Genomic DNA, 22,691 nt, shown 5'->3' with positions numbered 1-22,691 from the left:
AGTTTTGGTGTTGTCCCTCTCAGAGGCGTTAACTAGGGCAAGAACAGAAAGACAATTTAAAGCCACACTGACATTAACATGCATAGGTTAAAAGGAAGAGGAAATTCAGTGTCTGTTTTAAAAATGTACCAGATCAAAGGTCTGGTACATTTTTAAAACAGATAAAAAGTAGACTGTTCAACTGTCTCTACAAAGCATGCTATTTTTAGCTGGGAATGCTGCAAAGACACCACCACCATCAAAACCCATCATCTTTTTTATCAACTGTGGCCTAGGCAATGCCAAAGAACCACAGACATGAACTACAGCCTTTTGGGGGACAGCTAGAACTAGAACTGATACTGTGTGCCTAATCATATACCATGAGAGACAAACAATAACCCCTGACTTCACTGTAGCTTCACAGGGTTCTAGAAGTTCCATCCTTGGGCAACCTCTGGGCCTGACGACCCTCACTGTAAAGAAGTTTTTTCTTATGTTTCAATGGAATTTTCCTGTGTTTCAGCTTGAATCCATTGCCTCTTGTCCTTGCACATTCTACCACTGAAAAGAGTCTGGCTCCATCTTCTTTACTCTCTACCATCAGGTATAAATACACATTGATATGAGAGCCTCCCAAGCCATCTCTTCTGCAGGGTATAAAAATTCCCAGCTGTCTCAGCCTCTCCTCATATGCCAGACGCTCTAGTCCCTTTATCATAGTCATGGCCCTTTGCTGGACTTGCCCTGTCCTCCTTGTACTGGGGAGCCCAAAACTGGACGCAAAATCCAGACCTGTCTCACCAGAGCCAAGTGGAGGGGAAAAGGTCACTTCCCTCCACCTGCTGGCAATGGTCTGCCAGGATGCATCTGCAGGATGCAGCCCAGGATGTCACTGGCCTTCGTTGCCATAAGGGTACATTGCTGGCTCATGGCCAACTTGTCCTCCAGACTCCTCGAGGCTTTCTCTGCACAGCTGCTTTCCAGCTGGTGGGTCCCCAGCCTGTGCTGGTGCACAGGGTTACACCTCCCCAGGCACAGGACTTTGCACTTCTCCTCACTGAACTCCGTGAGATTCCTGTCAGCCCATTTCTCCAGCCCGATGAGGTCCCTCTGAGTGACAGCACAACCATCGGGTCCATCAGTCACTTCCCCCCCAGTTTTGTATCATCTGCAAACTTGCTGAGGGTGCACTCTGCCTCATCATCCAGATCATTAATGAAGATGTTAAACAGTACTGGACCAAGTATCCAACCCTGTGGCACACCACTAGTGACCAGCCTCCAGCTGGTCTTTGCAATGCTGGTCACAGCCCTTTAAGCCTCGCAGTTCAGCCAGTTTTCAGTCCACCACACTGTCCACTTATCTAGCCTGTACATCATTGGTTTGTCTATGAGAATGTTATGGGAAACAGTGTCAAAAGCGTTACTAGAGTCAAAGTAAACAACATCCACTGCTCTCCCCATATTCACCAAATGGTCATTGTGCCATAGCAGACTAGCAGGCTGGTCAGCTCTATTTAATTTCTAGTAATTTTAATTTCTGTGGACTTACACTCTAATTAATTTCCTTTGTGACTGGGGATCAACTAAGATGCTGCTTACCATTCTTTCCCCACCTATCCATAACACCTCATTATATTTCACACAATCACCCTTCCCGGATTTGTTACAACAGCAACGTAAGCCAGGATCCCATCTAAGTAGTTACTCATTTCTTGGATTCACTGAAAGAGATGATGCTTTCTTTGGCAGCCTAAGGATTTTCATACCTAGAGAGACAGTTATCTGGCATGAAATGTAAATTAAGATATATCCATAGTATTGCAGCAAGAAAAAAAAATCTGGCTTCGGCTACGGTTTTCTTAAACTTTGCCTGGCTGATGTAATGACATTATGCACACTGATTCAGGATTCTGTTACCGCAGTACCTGCCAACCTAAAATAAACAACTCAATCAAGCTCTAAATGTGACCGACAGCTGAACTTGATATGAATGCAGCAGGCTGTGAAAGAGAAAAACATTTATGCTTATGCCCTACGGTTATGAAGGTGAGACAAGCACCCACATCAATGGTGCTTGGATAACAGTTCTTTAAAGGCACTCTCTCTTCCTCCTGGTTTAAAGATAAGGTGTAAATGAGTACCCATGCTACTCCTATTTGGACTAGCATAACTTGGCTGAAACCCACAGTTGCAATAGTATGAAACGTAAACATTGAATTGAGGAACTCAACATCTCAGGTATAAGTACGTGCTAACTTATAGGTACGTTTGATCTTCCTTTGTGTCTATATTCAATTATAAGCAGAACTATGTATTACATTGAAAACATACGGATGAGAAGTGAAAAAATTAGTGGAAATAACATTGAAAATGAAGAGCATCACAAATCCCTTTTACACTCTATTTAGGGACCGTAGGTAGGTTTAGCAAACTGCCTATGAATTAGAGTTAAAGCATTTAATGGGATGGGAACGATTGCTGACTTTTAGGGAAGGCAGTAGAGTTAAAAAAAAGTTACATGATCTCAGTTAATTTTATTATCATTATACTCTGAGAAAAAAAAAACCTCTTAATAGGAAAAAAAAAAAAGAGACTACTGCTTAATCCATAAGGTATTAATTTCATCCTACACAATTAGCAGAATATATCTGCAGTAATATCTTTGCAAGGGGAAAATGAAAGTGATCATCAAAGCTAATCCTTAAAAGCCTACTGAGTTTTCCATAAACAAGCAGACTTGCACTCTGCACTAAGAAGTAGAGCAATGACAGTGTTTTGTGGCAACTGGTTCCTTACCTTACTGGTTGCCCCAGCATAAAGCCTTTGAACTAACAATCTTCCTGCCTGGATTGCCAGTGGTGTGAGTTCCAGCTTGTCCTGCAGTATATCTCCAACAGCATAGATATACGGCACGTTTGTTTGCTCCTCATCGTTGACAGGAATTTTTCCTGTTCTGCAATTTGAATTAGCAAGAAAAAAGATCTAAGTGTTCTGCTGTGAAGACTGGAGATGTAAATAACCTTGCAGCAGTTAGGCCCTTTAGCTTTAAGAGAAAGACACGTATTTGAAGTATGAGAGAAAGAAGTCATATTCACAATCTTACAATCTTGGGCAAGAATGTAAAGTGTGCAAATTTGACCAAAACTATGGGAATTTACACACTGGATAAGAAGGTAGCCCGTGAAGTTGCAATTCATCTCCTGAATCAATTCTTTGGTGAGGCATAAACCATTTCCTCAAACACCCTCTACTACCAGCTGAGCTGTGTACTGGCAACGTTGAGGAATGACAGGAAGAGACATTATCCCACTCAAGCTGTCGGACAAAAGAATTTCTCCACTACTGAAATTCCAGTCCAGTGGCTGAAGCAGTTTCTATAAACTTACCCTTCAGGCTTCTACACAGAGACGGGTCAAGCTGTTAGACACTCTACTTAAGGGACAGCCAGCAAGCTTTTTAGCTATATTTGTACTGAGCTAATGGAAGTTTTTAGTTATTAATATTTCCCACTTCATTAATAAATGAGATAGTGCAGTAATCACTGCAGGAAACATATGTAACAGGGAAACCTAATCAGACAGGCACAGAAACAGTCATACAGTTACCTGAGGGACCAGCGGCGATTCTCGTATTAAAATCCAACTCCCTCAATTTTGCTTTTGTTAACAAATCTACAGTTTATGTTCTTAATTTTATAGTTCATTCTATTAAGCTAGTAATAGGTGTCCTGATGTCAGAAAGACGTGTACTGTTCTACAAGACAACATGGATCTGTGAATTTTGAGTGGACCAAAACTTCCACTTATTTAGAACATCGCAACAGTTCCATTCAGCAACATCAGTCACTGCGTTCATATATAAGCTGCCCTCTGCACTGTTTTTCCATAGACTATCAAGTCAAGTTCATGGTCCTGTGTCTTTTCTTCAACGGGAACATCATCTAGGCCCCACATGCCTAGAAGATGTTTTAGTTACCAATATTGAAAATGTTACTGATAGCTCCACTCCCTGGTGCAACAACCTCACTACATTAAACATGAAATGCTCCTCTACAGGAGACAGATTGTTCCCGAGGGTTGCTCTAAGGCAAGAAATAAACTCCTTCAAAAACTAAAACACATCACCAACTCCAACTGCGAGTTTAAGGAATGCTACTTTGACCTTGTATTTCAAAATAAACATACAGTAGTATTTACATTAAAAATTTAAACAAAACCCACCACACTAAAAGCCTGTATGAACAAGCAGATCTCTGGCCCAAGAAGTGGTAGAGAGAAAAAAAAGGAGACGGGAATAAGAGTACAAGCAACAACTGACAGAGGCTAGAAAGCCCAGTCACTGGAAGAAGCTGAGACTGACCTGTGAACCTAGACAGAATGGAACAGACACTTTTGACTCCCAGCATTTAGGAACTGACATTTCAGTATCAAAAAAGCAAATGTGACAGTACTATGGGAGAAAACGCAGCTATCTGCTACACAGTCTCCTATCCAAGCATATGCAAACAGGAAACAAATTTTTCCTCAAAGCATTTGAATATCTATGCACCACTACCATTGCAATAGTAAATGACACAAGCTCAGTAGTCAGTGGTATACAGATATCTGTCCTTACTTTTCATTGATCTTCACTCCAACTTTGTCCAAACCAATTTTCCTTGTCATGCATCTCCTTCCGATTGCTAACAACACCTGCAAAACAGCAATGTACACGTTACTCATTTTTTAAAACCTCAAAAGTGCGTCTGCATGTGGCTATTTATTATTTTCATTATAAGCTAAGGATTAGTAGCTAAGGCTCGGTCACATTAAGATGAATACGTTTGTTACCCATTGTACATTCACAGAGTTCAAGACAAGCCACACCATCACCATGACCTAACAATATCAGGTTTTAATGATACGATTAAATACAGCCAAATAGCCTTCCCTGGAAAAATATACCAAGAGTATTCTAAACAAATTCGTTAGGGTCAGATTCTTTATTTTATTTCCTCGCACTTTTACACCGAAGTCTTATACCATATCCCTACCAGAGCAGATGACCCTGAAATGCTCCAGAAGGAAACGGCTCTTCAGGAAAGAAACTCAGATACTTAGGCAAATAAAAAGACCATAAGATAATCTTTGTTTTAATCAGAAAACATAATTTACTTATATAGGCTCTCAGCCACGTCACTGCCAAAGAATATTATTTGTTGAATATTATTTGTTTGAACATTTGTTCAGAATGATGGACAGACCAGGCCAAATTCTTACTCATCCTATCAAACTGGCTACCTTAACAAGCAAAACAAGTTCCAGCCTATACTATCACAAGGAAAAGTGCTATGTGCTCTGCAAGTCTTGGACAACCGCCCAGGTAACTATACAATGCTTCTCACAGGACAACTAAGAACTGTGCTGAAGGAATCAGAGATCTGCTTCAAGTCTTTTAGATGACCAAGCATGCCAGATCTTCAGAGCCGAAGGCCTTAAAATGCATCACACACAGCTCATAGCTTCTATGAGGAGTGACAGCATTTCAGTGAAAGATGTAGTAGCAATAAGAAATCAGAAGTTTCCTTACTGAAAAGATGGCACTGATTTGCTAGCTGAAAAGCTTTCACTACTATGGACCAGTAAAAATAGTATTACAACACTGTGTAACAGCACTGTTGTTATTGTTAAACTTTCATAATATTAGCCCTCAGATGCACTGAGGCATGTCCTTATTATGGGATGACTGATGCACTATACAGGTAAATGAGGTCACTGGCACACAGTATTTGCAGTCTAAAATCCCAGGCTGGCAAATGCTTGTCTTGATGCATTCTGTGTAGTTCCAAATACTTTATTCACAACCTTTTTTTTTTTCCTTTCAGCATCAAGGCCTAAGAAAATGAGTGGGGTGAGTGGTGATGCAAACAGTCAATCAAACATATAATGGCATACCTGCACACTGCAATTTTACTGTTTTAAGTGTGTAATGAAGTTCCCTGACTGACTTGCCACGGGGCGTTAGTTGTTTTTGTGAAGATGCTGCATCAACAACAGGTCTTGAGAAGACATGACACCTGTTTGTTTAGCTCTTGCACAGACCACTGCTTTGTGCTAACTCCAGAACATGCTTTAGTTACTATGAAAGTTATTATAAATTATTACTTACAGTTCATGACAAATATCCCACTGGGGAAAAATCCTGCAACTGATTGCACATGATCAAGTTCATCTACATCCCTAAGCTAAAAAACAGGTTTCAAAAGCATGCAAGTGATCTGGTCAGGCACATGGGATTCATGCCCATGGATTCTGGGACTTTTGTCACATTAATTACCTGTTGATTGTGTGCAATTAGCATACTGTAACAATTAAAAATAATTTCAAAAAATCTAAACTATGGATAAAAACACCCCACAAAATCTTAACATTAAATGGAAGGCTATTTCACATTCTTTATGTATGTAGACGGGACTCACAGTATTGTATTCCCCTTCAATTATTTGGTTCCCCTTTGTGGACTTGGCTATAACTCTCAATCTTCCAGGAGTTCCTTTCTCGATCTGCTCAACCTACAACATTAGGAAAAAAAAAAAAGGGTTTAGTTTCAAATAAAGATATACAAATTTATGTTTGTCCCACCACATACCTTATCATTGAAAATGAGTGTTTAACCATGACCTAAAATTCATGCATTCATTCCAAAGATATTTTCACCTTTCTCTAGATTTGTGATTACTACTTGCATGTTTAAACATTTTGGTTTATCTCTACGCACTTATTCTTATGAACAACACAGTAAGACTTTGTTTCTGTTCGTAAAAGTTGATTTATAGCTGAGTTCTTGTCCAAGCCCACCACGTGAGCTGCTAGTATCAAGTGGGGACAGAGGAGGTGAGGAGGAAGGGAACTCCTGGAAAACCTGGAAACAGCATCAGACATTTTCTTCAACCGCACCTTGAGGACCGCCATGCCTTCCACCCATGGGAAGCCACAGTCACAGCCCAGCCCTTAGCAGTACAGGCCTTTGCCCTGTTTGAATGATATTAGTCCAACATGTAAAGCTGCCGTGGCCTTGCAGGAGAGGGCAGCAGCTGGCTCTAAATGGCTGAAAAAACACCAGCAGCTTAAGAAACAAACCTCTTCAGAGTTCCCCAGAGTCAGCTGAAATGAATATTCCTATTTTTAGCTATGGATCCAGCTGCACTCTCTCTCAAGTAATGCAGCAGGATACTGCCTATTCCAGCAAAGGAAAAAAAAAAAAAAGTGAATCTTTTTGCAACTGTGCTCTTTGTTCAGAGTAATAAAAAATAAAGGTTTGTTTAAAACAAAACAAAACCCAAAATACTCCCCCTTCCACACCCCATCCTTCCATAAACCAGAAAAAAAAAGCAGAAAGAGCAATACCACTGGCTTTTTTTCCCAAAACCTCCTTTTTCCTCTGATAAATAAATCAACTAAACAAGTGAATGGACTTTGAAGCTACATAGGTGGATTCTCTTTTGTCCTCACGAACATTCACTGGACTGCGAGGAAAGGACTGGATATCCTCAGCTACAGTCCTTCCCTTACCCTCCCAGGAACGGCAAGGCACCCAGCTGCTTCCCAAGGCTGGCTGTACATACAAGAGACATGTACGTGTGCAACACTTAGCTTAATTCTGAGAATTTTTTAGTGTTCGTTCTACAGAAGAAAAAGTACTTTTCAACAGCTGCCCTAGTTCCTACTTCATATTCAGTATCTGAAGACAGAAAAAGCAGAATTTCTGATGTTCTCTTCCCCTTTTTTAATTTAAAAAACCCTAAACCTTCTTTGCCATCCTACCAACTTTAAAGGATCACTGTGTTAAACTGCTCCTATTGAAAGGCAGCATTATTTATAATAATTCATCTTCAAACGTCCCAGCAAAGGGTTTTAATAAGCGCAACATGCATAACTTCAAAAACAATGTTTGAAAGAGATGAGAAGACCTGCTAAAAACATATCCAGCAATTTAAGGATATGCTCAACTGAAAACAGGGACAAGTATTTTATTCCCATTGAAATCAAAGACATGCAGTGAAGGAGCAGGGTAAAATATACAAAAGTGCATTTTGTGACTAGGGTGGTGGATTCCTCTCCGCAGGGTGCATCTGGAGGAGACCACTCACTAGTTCATTGAAATGATCCGTTTCTTCTAAGATCAACTTCCTCCTTTCACATCCCCCAGAAGAGCCTACAAAAAGCTACATCTGAAACAAAAGCTAGATAATCATCCCTGCTTTTCATACAACGTGAGATTTCTACAACGCAAACAAGCATAAAAACCAAAGTTCCTTGAAACATTCCACTTTGACTTCTCACAGCAAATCTCTTGCACTCTGCGAGAGAGGGTCAGATCCACAGTGTGGTGGATGTTAAGCTACTCTTGATATTGCTAAGAGTGAAAATGAACAGTCTTCACTCAATTTAATGCTTTAATCCGCAAAGTGTTAAACTCGGTAACACGCTGGCGTAACGCGAAATTGAAAACTGCTTAATACATTATTTCCTATTTCATAATAATTAAGCAGTAATTATTGTGAAAAAACTTCAAGAAAAATACTGTTAGCACCCTCTGAAGTCTTTCATAAGGCAATTTTACATTAGAAAAGCTCCAGAGCTTATCTAATCTGCTTTTCAACCTGAATTTGCCTATACATGTATATAAATAGCTGCACCAGTACTCCTACTGAATTCAAAGAAAATTGAGCAAGGATTTAAGTAACCTGCCCAGCAAAGGATATAGATGGATACTTATAAAGCCCATTTACTTTTCTGGATAGTCCACTGGCCCTGGGCACATAAGCAGTATTTGCTGGCTGAGAATTTGAGAATTGACAATGAAAAATATGACTATTCGTGATGCACTGGCCCTGATCTTACAGGAAATTATTTATGTGTTTAATTACGAGCCTGCAAGAAGTTTCACAGATTTCAGGACAGCTGCTGAATTTAAGTATATTCAACATTTGCAGGACCAGGATGAGCAGGAGTAACAACATTTTTAATGCAACATATACTAACCCATCTAATTCTGATAAAAACAATGCATTCTGAAATCTCACAAAATTTTAATACTAAGACTAAATTGTACCTTTCAATTACATAAGATTCATGGACTTATTCAGTTTAAAACAGAAAGTAACCCATACTATATCGTAGCAGATCCTGTATTGCAAATTCAACTTTTGTATTCACTAAAATAATTTACATCTTAAAACATTATGATAGGTATACTGCAATCAATTGTAGTCATATACCACTTTGAGCCTACCTTGATCGGCACAAACTGCCTAATAAAGTTGATTCCATGTTCTTCCATATATTCGCCAATTTTGTTTGCAATATCCTGGTCAAATCCTCTTAAGAGAATGGATCTCACCATTACAGTGACATCTAATCCAAGACCTGCAAGAAATCCTGCACATTCCAAGGCAACATAGGAAGCTCCAACCACCAGGGTTTTCCCTGGACAGTAAGGCAGAGAGAAAAGATCATCACTGGCAAAAGAAGAGGGAAAAAATAAAAGAAAGTTAGAGACAACCAGAAGAATGTATTGTGCTGTATATTTATCTAATTTCTTCTGTAAGAATAGGACTTTATTCCTCTTCCTGCTCACTAAAAAAAACCCAACAACTTAATCTTTTGGAAATTCAGCTGGAATACAAGATCAGTACATGACAGATTAAAAAGTTGTAATTAGGAGTACACACAAAAAAAGTATGAAAATTCTTGATCACCACAAAAATTTTGAGTTTTTTTTTACAGAAACTTATAACAAATTGTTAAAAAAAGGTAAGTTGTGTTTTTTCTCCTCTGAATCTTGCTTCAAATATTTTGCTGCAAATTTTAGCTCCTGAGAGCTAAAAGGAAGAGGAAGGGGTTCAGCTTTAAGATAAAAATACCATCTTCACTTCTTTGAAGACATTCTTTTGCTAAAGCATTATACATAGTGCCAAATATACACAGACAATAAAACAAATTAATGCAAACCACAGTAGCAGGCAGAGATAGAAGTATGAAATTATGGAAAACATGTTTATTTGCCTGCTTCCCACTTCTTTCAACTGCTTCATCAAGCTACGTCAGTTCTACCATGCTTTGGACCTAGACTATAAAACCAGAGCTTCTCAAGGAAGCAGGGACTCATGGAGGCACCACGCTTGCTCAGCGGAGACTTAGGCAGAGTTGGCAATGCACTTCTACAAAGATTTAAATCTAAAATAAGTGTCTCTTTCTCAGGCACCAACTGCAAAGGCTAAACAAAGACGCTCTCTGCAAATGTTGTGGTGGGACAACATGTGATTGTGTAATTAAAGGCTACATCATAGTTCCTATCCCCCAGGGAACCCAGTGAAGATTACACAGACAGCCTCAATCTGATAGTCTTTAACTCTGGCATTCCTGACTCTTCCACCTTAATGTTTTTTAAAGCACCACTTTACAGGCTATATTATCTGTTACCTTTAATTTCACTACTACTTATTAGAAGGGAAACATACAACACGGTGTTTTGGTTTCACAGGGATTATGCCAGTTACTTATTTCATTGCTGTAGATTCGCAAACCTGTAATTCCAACCTCTGTTTCTACACTAAGTAAGTTAAAAGTTACCCTGATATGAAAACACATTTCATCTGCACATCACATGTTTTTGTCAAAATTGTGCTAGAATTGCTTGGTCTTATTAATTAACCAGACATTTGAAACTGGTTGAATTAACTTCACTGAGTAGCTGGAAAAAAAATCAGGTTGAGTATGAAGACTGCCCCAATGCATGAAGACAGATAGATTTCTACCGGCTTCACAACATCAACTGCTTTGCAACTCCCGCTTTCCCTGATATTTGAGCAGGGAGGTTTCTTCCAAGCAGACTATGTTCTTCATTACCAAAAAAACTTCAGTATATGAACTGAAAGACCATAAGGAATAGTGAGGAAGTGGGTGTACTTGTAACTGGGGCAGAGCTGATGAATAATTTTATGATGGACACACACATGATTTACGGTATTCTCGGTTACTGCTGTTATCAGTCAGAAACAGAATCATCCTAGCCAGCCACCCACAGTGTTGTGGTGTCTATGAGACACCAATGTTTTTGGCACCTTAAAATCTGTCTATAACTATTCTCCTGTGCTTACTTTCCCCTAACAAAAAGTTACATAGGAAAGAAAACCAGCAACCAAGCAGCCCTGTTCATGCTTCACCACTTTCTCTTACAGATGAAACATTTACACACGGTGAATGACTTCATATTTCTCCCTGGTTTTACCTGCTAATGCAGTATTCCTTGTCTCCAGGTATACCCAGGTAGCGTGGTCGTTCACCAGTAGCAATGAGAAATCGCTCAGCCGTGTACAGCTTCTCAACTCCTCTTTTATTTGTTGCCTGTGGACAAAGTATTATTCCAAAGTGAGTATTTCGCAGTCGTGCCAAGGGAAAAATTATTCTATTTGAAAAGCATCTCTATTCAGAAAGGACTATAGGAAGACCCAGCAAACATGGCTAGGGAGTACCTTAATTGTGTGTGGCCCGACAAATTCTCCGTATGCATTCTCATACGTGACATTCTTCTCTCTCAGTGCAACCCGATAGCCCCAGTTCAGTGAACCAACGTAATTCTGAACAGATTCTGTCATAGTCATCCAGTTGTGTTTGACTGTTAGATACAAAAGAGAAAGGTTCATCTTTCAGTCTGTGAGTTGTTCTTTTTCCATAGCGAACCTTGTATTCTCAGACAGATTTTTTTCATGACCCAGTCACCTTTGTCATTCATTTTTTATTCCAGGGTAACTCTACTGAAATTCAAACAATTACATCAGCGTAGACAACATGAGAGGTCACAGTGGAACGCATATGACTTAAAACATGGAAAATTTAGACTTACTGCATTATCGATAGTTTTCCATTGACACATGCTGTGAGCAGGTGACATTGCTCAACAAATGAAGACTACAGAATCATAGAATCATTTAGGTTGGAAAAGACCTCTAAGATCATCGAGTCCAATCGTTAACCTAGCACTGCCACGTCCACCACTAAACCATGTCCCTAAGCACCTCATCTACACATCTTTTAAATACTTCCAGGGATGGGGACTCAACCACTTCCCTGGGTAGCCTGTTCCAATGCTTGACAACCCTTTCGGTGAAGAAATTCTTCCTCATGTCCAATCTAAACCTCCGCTGGCGCAACTTGAGGCCATTTCCTCTCGTCCTATCGCTAGTTACTTGGGAGAAGAGACCAACACCCACCTCCCCACAACCTCCTGTCAGGTAGTTGTAGAGAGCGATGAGGTCTCCCCTCAGCCTCCTCTTCTCCAGGCTAAACAACCCCAGTTCCCTCAGCCACTCCTCATAAGACTTGTTCTCCAGACCCCTCACCAGCCTCGTTGCCCTTCTCTGGACACGCTCCAGCACCTCAATGTCCTTCTTGTAGTGAGGGGCCCAAAACTGAACACAGTATTTGAGGTGCGGCCTCACCAGGGCCGAGTACAGGGGCACGATCAATTCCCTACTCCTGCTGGCCACACTATTTCTGATACAGGCCAGGATGCCATTGGCCTTCTTGGCCGCCTGGGCACACTGCCGGCTCATGTTCAGCCGGCTGTCAACCAGCACCCCCAGGTCCTTTTCTGCTGGGCAGCTTTCCAGCCACTCTTCCCCAAGCCTGTAGCGTTGCATGGGGTTGTTGTGGCCGAAGTGCAGGACCCAACACTTGGCCTTGTTGAACCTCATACAATTGGCCTCGGCCCATTGATCCAGCCTGTCCAGATCCTTCTGTAGAGCCTTCCTACCCTCAAGCAGATCAACACTCCCACCCAACTTGGTGTCGTCTGCAAACTTACTGAAGGTGCACTCAATCTCCTTGTCCAGATCATTGATAAAGATATTAAACAGAACTGGCCCCAGTACTGAGCCCTGGGGAACACCACTTGTGACCGGCCGCCAACTGGATTTAACTCCATTCACCACAACTCTTTGGGCCTGGCCATCCAGCCAGTTTTTTACCCAGCGAAGAGTACGCCCGTCCAAGCCATGAGCAGCCAGCTTCTCCAGCAGAATGCAGTTTGAAACGTGTCACAGGCTTTACTAAACTCTAAGTAGACAACATCCACAGCCTTTCCCTTGTCCACTAAGCGGGTCACCGTGTCATAGAAGGATGCATCTTTGAGAGGTGCCTCTGCATGTTCCCCACTACAGGATTATACCCTAAATAAATCCCAATCCTATAACCATGCACATTAGAGCTCATATAAAGTAAAATTCATCTTCCTATGTAGTAGTGACAGAGACTGAGGGAAAGGAAATCCTTGCCTGCAATTATGAGGAAGTTTGTAACAGGGGACATTCTGGGGTATTCCCCTAGACGTTGTGTTACATTCAGAAATGGAGTAGTACCTTATTGCTTTTATTCACACAGCAATCTTATCAAATACTAACATGATCAGAAGCTATTAATAAACAGATCAAACACTGCAAGGCAATAAGCCCCATGGCTGTAGACTTGAAAAGCGTTTAAGTTTATGTGTAATCTCTCTGAAGTTGCCTCACACTGTTAAAGCCAGCACATGCCTAAGTGCAACAAGCACTTGATTGTGAAAAGAACCTCTGGATTTTCAGCACAAATGACAAAACAGTAAAAAAAAGTTCTCCTCCTTTACCTTCTTCTCTAAACTGCCATCCAAATTTGCGTGAATCTTGCAAGGCTTGTCCCAGTAAAGCTGCCTGGTGCATCAACTTTTTAGGTATACAGCCCACATTTACACATGTTCCTCCAAGACCTGAGAGAAAGGAACAGAATGTGTTTTTCACATCAGTGTGTCTGATCTCAAAGGAGAATCAGAGTCTCTGAGTAAAGCTCCTTTATAACAGGTTTGCAATGACGAGAAATTTACCCCATGAGTTTCCCAGAGGCGTAGGTGTGACAAAGTCCAGCACCATCACTTTCTTTCCATATTTGGCAGCCTCCTGCAAAACAAATTAAATAAGACACGTATCTAAATATTAGAAGTTAAATTTGGAGTAGATGATAACATCATGCATTGCTGAAAAGCTTTGTGACTTTTAATTAAGTAATAATGAATGATTTGCAAGTGAACAGCCAGACAGTCATTAATCTTCTGAATTAATCTGTGCACTCAGTAGGAAAAAAAGATGAAAGGAAAAAAAATAGGCCTTCATCCTGCTACACAACAGCATGGCACGAGTTGATACACAGAAGATTCTGGGAGTTAAACCTCCTCTTCTCTCCTCCATCCTGTCAGTTTGTTCGCACTATTTCCCAACATGCCATTTACTTTTAACATATTTAACAAATTCTTCATTAATCCAGTTTTCCCTTCAAAGATGGTTTCTCAAACATTTATTTGAAACCACATCACACAATGACGTAAGCAGTCACGTGGACAAGCATTACAACTGTGCTTATCCAATCTTTTTTCTTGTAGTAGAAGGGAACATTCGATTTTGAGTACAATCTGTAGTTGTCAGGATCAGCTCTTGCTCTTCAAGCTAGTCAGCCTGCGGCAAGTTGACTTTATTGTCAGAATGTGCAGATATCATCCAGACTAGAAAAGTGATGGTTTATTTCATTATATTTCCCCTGAGAAGTTTCATTAGCAAATCTACAATCAATGTGTGTAAATGATACTGAGAACTGGAATTTCTATACTGATTCCGTTGTTCCCTTTGTGCTTCTTAAGAAAAAGGCAAAAATTGATGGCGATAACTGGTACCAAAGAAAAACACTTAAGTAAGCACTACATAGCTGGGAAACAACAACGGCCGATTCCCCCATGAGATGCAGCAAAATAACTTTGATACTTGGAGTAACCACAACTGTGCTGCATCACGTGATGAGTTCTTAGACATGTAAGCTATGAAAATTATAGGCACAGGATACCCTAAGGCCTTGGGTTTGGTTTGGGAGGAGCTGCACAGCCTTCAGCATTATGTTACCAGTAATACTTGTTAATCCAAATAGTTGACAATCAGAATTTCAATTTTAAGTGTATCTTCATGCAAAATACAAATCATATTTCAAACAACGTAGGCTATAGATACCTTTGGAAAATATTAATGTACTGGATTTCTGCTTCTGATAAAGGTCAAGGTTGGCCAAGAAGCTAATTTCTATCCATTAGTAGCACCTCTGAGAAAGTTCCTCAGAAAGGTGCTCAGGGACTGAGATGCGTTATTAATGCTCCTTTATAATGACAACTCTTATACACAGCTCAAAAGAGCTTTACTAGTGTTAGCTAACTAGAATGTATGGATTCCCAAGCTTACACTCAGCTATACACTCACATAATACAGCACAGCATTGCGTTGCCACCTCAGTAGAGATCACAAACAGATATAAATACTTCTGCAGAGTGATATGCCCACAGACAAAACCTGCCCTGTAGGCTTTCAAACCTTACTGGGTTCAGTGCGGTGCTGCATGAACACAACAAGGTTGCTTAGGGCTGGAGCTGTTCTGCATGAACTGACAGTAGTGGCCTGGCACTTCGGTCTGGGTCTGCAGTTGGGATGCACAGAGTCAGCTTGGCAGCGTTTGCACTCACCGTGGAGACATGCCTCCAAAATAACAAGCTCTGAGCACAATATAGAGAGGAAAAGGAAGACATGCACGCAAAGCTGTATGTGTCATAGTGAAAAGCATGCATTTAATCAACCTAGTTAAACCACTGCAAACCTGAGTGTAGATATCTGGAACGTGGTATGAGAGCTGTGTAGTCATTTTTTTTTTTTTCCTTTTGTTTTGTTTTGCTTTTTAAAGCACTGTTTGTTAATTCACTAAAAAAACCTGAATAATCTAAGTGTAAGTCGGAAGTTTATACGTGTAAAACAGTTTCACCTCAACTTCATGAAACTGATTTGAAATACACACATTACTACTGATAGTGATATTGACTTTATTGATCCACCATCTTCTGCTCTACTCTACAATCACTTGAGAACACTAAGAAGCAATATACTTCATACACCGAGTTGAAGGAATAAGGAAATTTATCTTCCTAGCTAAACACCTTTTCTGTCCCACAGCTGAAAAGTGATGCAATAAACATCACTGCTGTAGCTTCACAACCTAGCGTACGTATACAACAAAGCAGAGCAGTCTCCTTATGGAAATTTCAACAGATGGCTTTGTATTACTGCAAACTGTTTTTGCATTACTGCAAGCTCCCTTTCACTCGTTACTCTCTTCTGTCCTAAAACATCCCTATCCTCTGAAAACCAGTGTCTGCTTCTCTTAGCAGCTTCTCAGAATTTTTATAGATCTTATCTTATCTTCCATCCTATGCCAAGACAATAGTGCCCCTATCAATAGGAAAGCAGTAAACTACTGAAATAGATTATGGACGTACGGCACATTACAATCCACCACTCAGCACTGCACTCTTCCATTATAACAGAAGTTCTTCTAAGGGACCAAGGTTTAGTGTGAATCCAATGCTATGCTGAAATATCTTCTCCTCATTTTCTTTCACTCCTCAATGACCTCCTTCACTTCTCGAGAACAAAAGAAATGCTTCCTGTCTGGAGGAATAATCCAGCTCAAGGTCTTGAGCAACAAAATAGTTTTATTCCTAGGAATGCTCAATTCATTTCTAAATAGTTAATTCTACCACAGTGAGAAGAGGCAAAATGCATCTAACTACTGATGAAAAGGAGAGTTACTGACATTAAATTTTGGCAAGTTTCAAATATTTGGGATAATGACAACTCTAAGAGCTGGTATATTCTGCACCGCTGTGGATTATTTTAATTTATTCTAGATATGCTGCTAAAAACAATACCCTAACCAAAAGTCATAAATTATTTGGCTACAGGCAGGAAGTACCAGACCCTAGAAATGAAGGGTGAGATCCCAACTCTACTTAAGTATAGGCAAAATCTCCATTTATGCAACTATATAAGCTCACAAATCACAAAATCTCCCCCATTGTCAAGAATTAAAACAACATACGCAACTATTTCTGAACAGATATTACTTTCAGATAAAACTAGAAACCTCCTGGTGTTAATTTTGAATAGTTTTAAAAATCTTTTTCAATCGTGAGTTGACTTTTAATTCAACTACTAATAAACACTGTTGAGATATCTACCTGCTGTTTTCCAACAGCATCATCTTCCATTAGTGGGGATACAGAGGAACCAAGTTTCATTCTATTAAGAAGTATATAATGACATTTTTATGCTTATGTTCTGAAGAAGAAAAAGAAAAGAATACTGTATAACTGGGGCTAACCTCAAAAGAAATCCCACTGATGAGGCAGAAATGTTATGCCCCTACAGTGTTAAAGATACCCAGATCCAAGACATTGAGGATGTCACCCACCTACTTACAAGGAAAGTATAAATTTGTGTTTTCTCTCTCATACCTTGGCAGCTGCCAGGCCACCTGAGCCCCCACCAATGACAATGAGATCATAGTTGTAGGAATGCGGCACCAGCGTATGCCCGTTCATTTCCAGCAGTTTCTGTGGCTTGCCTTCCTTATGTGCCTGAACAGAGAAAAAGAAAAGGATTCGAGAACATTGAAACATTACCCATAGGGCTCAAAAATTAGTATTTTCAGCAGCAAATATTGTGATAAGGGAACATAAGTGCATCTGGATTTTCTGAGCTCTGCTTTTAATTAGCTTTTTAAATTTCATCTTCTTAATCCATCCTTGAATAGCTCAGTACCTATTAGAAACTGAACTATGAATTTTCTTGTTTGTTGGAGCCCTGGGTTTCCTTGCAGAGCTTAGTTTTCCACATCAACGCCACTCCAGTGCCTCCTCATACTGTGTACTCCAGGATGAGACACATACCTGCTGACACAGGCATTCCATTAATTTCTTTTATTCTTTTCGTCTGCCCTGGGCTCTCCTAATTAGTGTTCTTCCCCTCCTCTTGCATATATTAGTAGGAAAATGCAACAACCATATACAACATTGTAATAATCTGCAATCACCAGCCTTACCAACTGAATGAACAGAACTGAACGAAGAAAACAATTTCTGAAAACTACATTTTTGTAACATGCCTGTGTTTTTGCTTTGGTTTAGCATTGTAACTAACTTTGGAGTCAAATGGATTAAGTGTGATCACTACAGTTTCACAAGAGATTCAGGGATTTTGATGAGACGACTACTACCACAGAAAAACAACCCTGAAGTCCTAAAATGCATTTTGACAGCTGTATGCCACAAAGAACATTGCACTGTCTTCATATACTCTAAAATGAGCCTTTGTACTTAATTTGTGAAGTTCCAATTTATCAGGGCTTCAGACCTTCAAGCCTTTGGAGTTGCTGGCAACAAGATCTGGAGTCAGTAAGCATCAGACTCCTCAGCTGATGTAAAATCAGTGAGTATCAATTAAAGTAATGATAAAACTTTTAAGACTAAAAAAGTAAATAAAAAAACCCATACTTAGTCACTTTACAAATCTGCTTGCTTTTATTCAAGTGTTTCTACCTGCCTAACTAGGCAGTTGCTTCAGTACTACCAGAATAGTCATGGTAAATAAAAGGAAAGAAAAAAAAAAGCCAAATAAGTTTCCCCTCTCTTTTCATCTTAATTTCGTTTTGCATTAAGCAGCCCTTTGTGCTCAAACCATTCTACTGTCACCTTCCTCTGGGGTTAGATTATTCCCTCTCTGCAAGCATACCTGTGTCTACCCTAGCAACTGCTGCCAGTGCAGCCATATCAGTGACAAAAATCCCCTATCCCTCCAGCAAATTACACAGCAATGTCAGCAGAAGTTCAGACTGTGCATCTGTCTGTAGCAAGTTACATCTCAGTAATCTTTCATAACCCTGGGTAGCATGTTAACAGTAGAAACAAAACCTAGAAAACACCCGTGGCTGTTGTGAAGACATCCAAAAATACCTCGTCTTCCTTCCTCTTCTCTTCCTACTCTGCCACCCCGATTTATAACCCTATCACTAAATCTAGTTTGCGCTTAGTTCCCCTTTTTTCTATTTTTGTAACACGGCCATTGGCCCGGTTCAAACTTCCTACTGCAATGAGAGTAAGCGTGAAAAAGGAGCATATATTGTATTATGGTATGCAGTTTCACTTTATTCGTATTTAGGGACATAAAACAGAGAAAGTGCGCCATTCTTTTCCAAAGCACACCTTCTTGTTTGCTCAGTGGCAACAGGATGGTGTGAAGCTTAAGGGCAGACTCAAACTCCCACACAGTCATCAGACCCAACTACCAAGTACGGTATCTCTTTGATGCATCTAGAGTATAAAGAAACCACAATACCTACTCACGAAGTTTGTTTAGATCACTATGTACATCATGCTACTTTTTTTTTCTTTTAAGAAAAACAATTTATATTTTCACCTGTGGATTAAGAAACTTCAGCTTTCATTCCATCAATGGTTCCCTACTGTTTGGTTCATTTTTCATCAGTTCTTCACAACCATTCTTCATGAAAACATATTAAAAGTTTAGATCACACAAAGTAGATTATAACCTTTCCCTCTGAAACCATCTCCTAAAACCCTGCTCCAAAGCAGCCCGGATCTTGTCAAGCTCTGCTTCCCATTTACCAAGGCAACTTGTTCATGACTCTGAATTAGGACTGTGATCCCATCCAGAGAACAGATCTCCATTCTTCTCCCAAGAACTACAATTTTTAAAAGAAAGCCTACATGCTTATCATTTTGCAATGTCAAAACTAAATTATAGAGTTTAAAATGTATCTCCCCCTACCTTTAAAGTTTTCTCATTATCTCTTATTTGCTTCTCCTGTACAAAACCAACTGGCTGTGAAGTTTCTGCTGTTACTTCGCACTGCCCTTCTTGCAGCTTCTGTGCTCCCTCTGTGAAATAAAGGATAAAATAACGTAGTGTCTGGAGAGACCTCCTTTATGAAGGCTGTGCTCCTCAAGTGAAATTGTCTGGGGGAGTGGCCTGGTGGCTTTGTCGCTTCCTCATCAGCGGCATGCCTGTCTCAGGGGAGCATTTCCTAAGGCGGCCAATGACTCATTTGCAACGTTAGGATGACTTGCTATATTTTTCTCTTTAATAAAAACCCATACGACAGTTGGCTGGGATTTCAGTACTTTTTGCCAATCTAACAATATGCTTGGAACAAAGCAAGGAAATAAGATTTTCTGTGGCTAAGCCTGAAACTTCAGTCTTAAAGGAAAATGATGATTTTTACCTTTCTTGCCCAGAAAGTGATTTTTCTTATGCTAATGTGCTGTCATTTTTTTTAGTCTCGTACTTTTTAAACTGAACTAAAAGTTTTTATTTTTCTCCTGCAATTAGTTCCCCAGAAACTTCTTTCAGTTCAATTTGTTGATATAATTGGTTTTTCGATGTAACTCTCGCCCCCCTAATAATTTCTGCCATATGGTATTGCTCATACTATGAAATCCTCTAAATAAATGTATTCAAAAGTCTGGAAAAGATCTGTTTGCCCACTGCTCATAACTGATTTTATATATATATTGGAGATATAGAATAAGTTAATAATAGAAATAATAATAGAAAAAGTTAAGCATATTAGTGGAAAGGAAAAAATTAACATCTTTACACATGGTGATACTTTATTTGATATGTCATGCAAAAAGAAAAGACAAGAAAATCTAATACTTGATTGGAATCCATTATCAGCTCTGCCTTCCTCCACATAACTCTGAGTTACATTAAGCTTAATTCCCAATAAACGGGTCAGTACACATTTGTTTGTACTTAATCACATACATACTTTGCACTGCACAACCAGCATTAATTAGCAAACTCTGACACGTGCACATACTTAGACAAACAGCCATATTGAATGCATATATATTTCTTGGACAATGAGCCCAAAAACCTGAAGAGCATTCACACGCACACAAATGCAAAAAGGCAGTCATTGAAAATTGGTCTGTAATCTTGTTGTCTCGGTTTTCTTCTCTGACACTTGGTGATAAAATTCCTTTATCTCACAAAGGTATTGGGAAGAGTATTTTGCTGATGTTGGTAAAGGGGTTTAAAGATCAGAATCATTATGTAATAGTTAACCGCAATATTAGTGATGGATAACACTTGGCCTAGTCTCGTTTGGGGAAGGAACGCAGGAATTCATCTGCGTGTATACACACGCACCTGGGAAAAGCAAGAACACAGGTTTTGAACAGCGGTCACAATCTGCACAAAGGAGAAATTTTTCTTCAATATATTATCAAAGCTACAGTCCTGTGGGTACCTGAGACAACTAAAGCTTTGTATTTTATTCCTGTAACAAGTTTGGACAACCTCAGGAATGTTCACATAAAACTCTATCTTCAATGACATAAAAAATCTAGTCATTAGACAACACAGGCATTTATATAAACATCTCTAATTATTGTCAGGTAGATCTGTGCTAGAGGTGCCTAGCTTTACCAACAGCCCCAAACCCCAAAGGCAACCATAACCCCTGGCAGAGACTTGAAAGAGTTTGCATGCAGGCTGCTGCTGCTAGGGGCCTCTCCCTTGTTGGTTCGGGCAACCTGCCACAGGCAGGATGACAAAGCAAAAAGTGCTCTGTGCATCACGTGCTTGCTCTCCATAAAAATTCTATCCATTAACAGCAATTACAATAACGCACAGTCCTGGTGAATCGGTACTTTCCAGAAATCAATCAGCAGGTACCTTTTTGCAGAGCAAGACTGCTCAGGAGAACCTGGACCACAGAGCCGCTCTGGATAATCCTCAGAGATGTAGCAGTGAGGACAACTTTCTTTGCCCATAAGCATCAGCATTACTTCAGCAAGTCTGTAGCAACTCACAGCCACTGCAGGAAGATCCAGTGAGGCTCTTACCCCGCACTACCACTGTCCTTGGTTTTTTGTTAGTCACAATCTAGAAGATAGTGGCTGTTGAGTGCTACCTCCTCTATGACCTGCCAAGTGCTCCTTCACATGGGATGAACCAGTCTAACAATCATTACTATCAAAAGGGAACAAGCCTACTCTCTTCCACCACACTGTTTTTTCCTCCTTCTTGCTGACAAAATACCCTGTCTGCGTACTTGGCACCAGCTCTGGCAGCCAACAGACCCTTAAATGAGCTAAATCAACTCACTAACCTCGATGAAAACTAGCACAGGAGAAGAAAAGACGAGGGCAGTTTCCCAGCAGCCTAACAAGTTCAGCCAGCTCAGGGAAGGATCCTATGAGCACCGCAGCCAGTGCCAGGCAGAAGGCATATCCATGAAGACCAGGGTGAAGGAAGACAAGGCAGCAACATTTCTCTCCCTGGTGGCAGCAAAACTGCCAGATTTGCTCAGCAAAACCCCACCTTTTTAGCATTTACCTGAATCCATTTCTGAAGCAGACTACACTAAGCCTCACTGCCACTTCTTGAGCAGAGCAAAAAAACCCAAAAACCAAACAGTGAAACAACTATGGTGTTTTAAATCCATATCCTTCCTTATTGGGAGTGAGCTTCTTCAGGAACCGAAGTCCTCCCTGGTACTGAGGCCTCTGAACTTTCGACTATCGGTTGTGTAACTTCTGGCTGGGCTGAAAGAAGGCATGATTGGTTTCAGAAGGCCTTGACCGGGCAGGAACGTGACCAGCCCAACACAACAGCCCGGACCAGCTTTGTGAGCAGAACTGCTCCAGAATAAGAATTGCCTTACTCTGCAAAAGTGTCCACCCAGGGATCCAACGGGCTGCCAAGGCAGGACGTGGGGACCCACGGAAAGCACCTGCCCTTCAACT

General features: G+C 40.3%; 1 protein-coding gene across 1 annotated transcript in view; it reads right to left on the bottom strand.

Annotated features, from left to right (window-relative positions):
- TXNRD1 (thioredoxin reductase 1) overlaps positions 1-19,875 on the bottom strand; it is a 29,544-nt gene extending 9,669 nt beyond the window's left edge. Inside the window, exons 1-10 of the mRNA XM_009288387.2 lie at positions 19,705-19,875; positions 17,373-17,495; positions 13,881-13,953; positions 13,647-13,766; positions 11,500-11,642; positions 11,256-11,371; positions 9,258-9,483; positions 6,442-6,534; positions 4,599-4,675; positions 2,781-2,937 (exon numbers count right to left, since the gene is read on the bottom strand). Of these exons, the coding sequence (XP_009286662.1) occupies positions 2,781-2,937; positions 4,599-4,675; positions 6,442-6,534; positions 9,258-9,483; positions 11,256-11,371; positions 11,500-11,642; positions 13,647-13,766; positions 13,881-13,953; positions 17,373-17,459 (1,092 nt within the window). The 5' untranslated portion in view covers positions 17,460-17,495; positions 19,705-19,875. The remainder of the gene's footprint in view (positions 1-2,780; positions 2,938-4,598; positions 4,676-6,441; positions 6,535-9,257; positions 9,484-11,255; positions 11,372-11,499; positions 11,643-13,646; positions 13,767-13,880; positions 13,954-17,372; positions 17,496-19,704) is intronic.
- Positions 19,876-22,691: the final 2,816 nt, after the last annotated feature.

The sequence above is a fragment of the Aptenodytes forsteri genome, unplaced genomic scaffold (genome assembly GCF_000699145.1).
Source record: "Aptenodytes forsteri isolate BGI_AS27 unplaced genomic scaffold, ASM69914v1 Scaffold56, whole genome shotgun sequence".
NCBI lineage: Eukaryota > Metazoa > Chordata > Aves > Sphenisciformes > Spheniscidae > Aptenodytes > Aptenodytes forsteri.
Note: the sequence above shows the minus strand (reverse complement) of the source record. Positions and strands in the feature narration are given on the sequence as shown.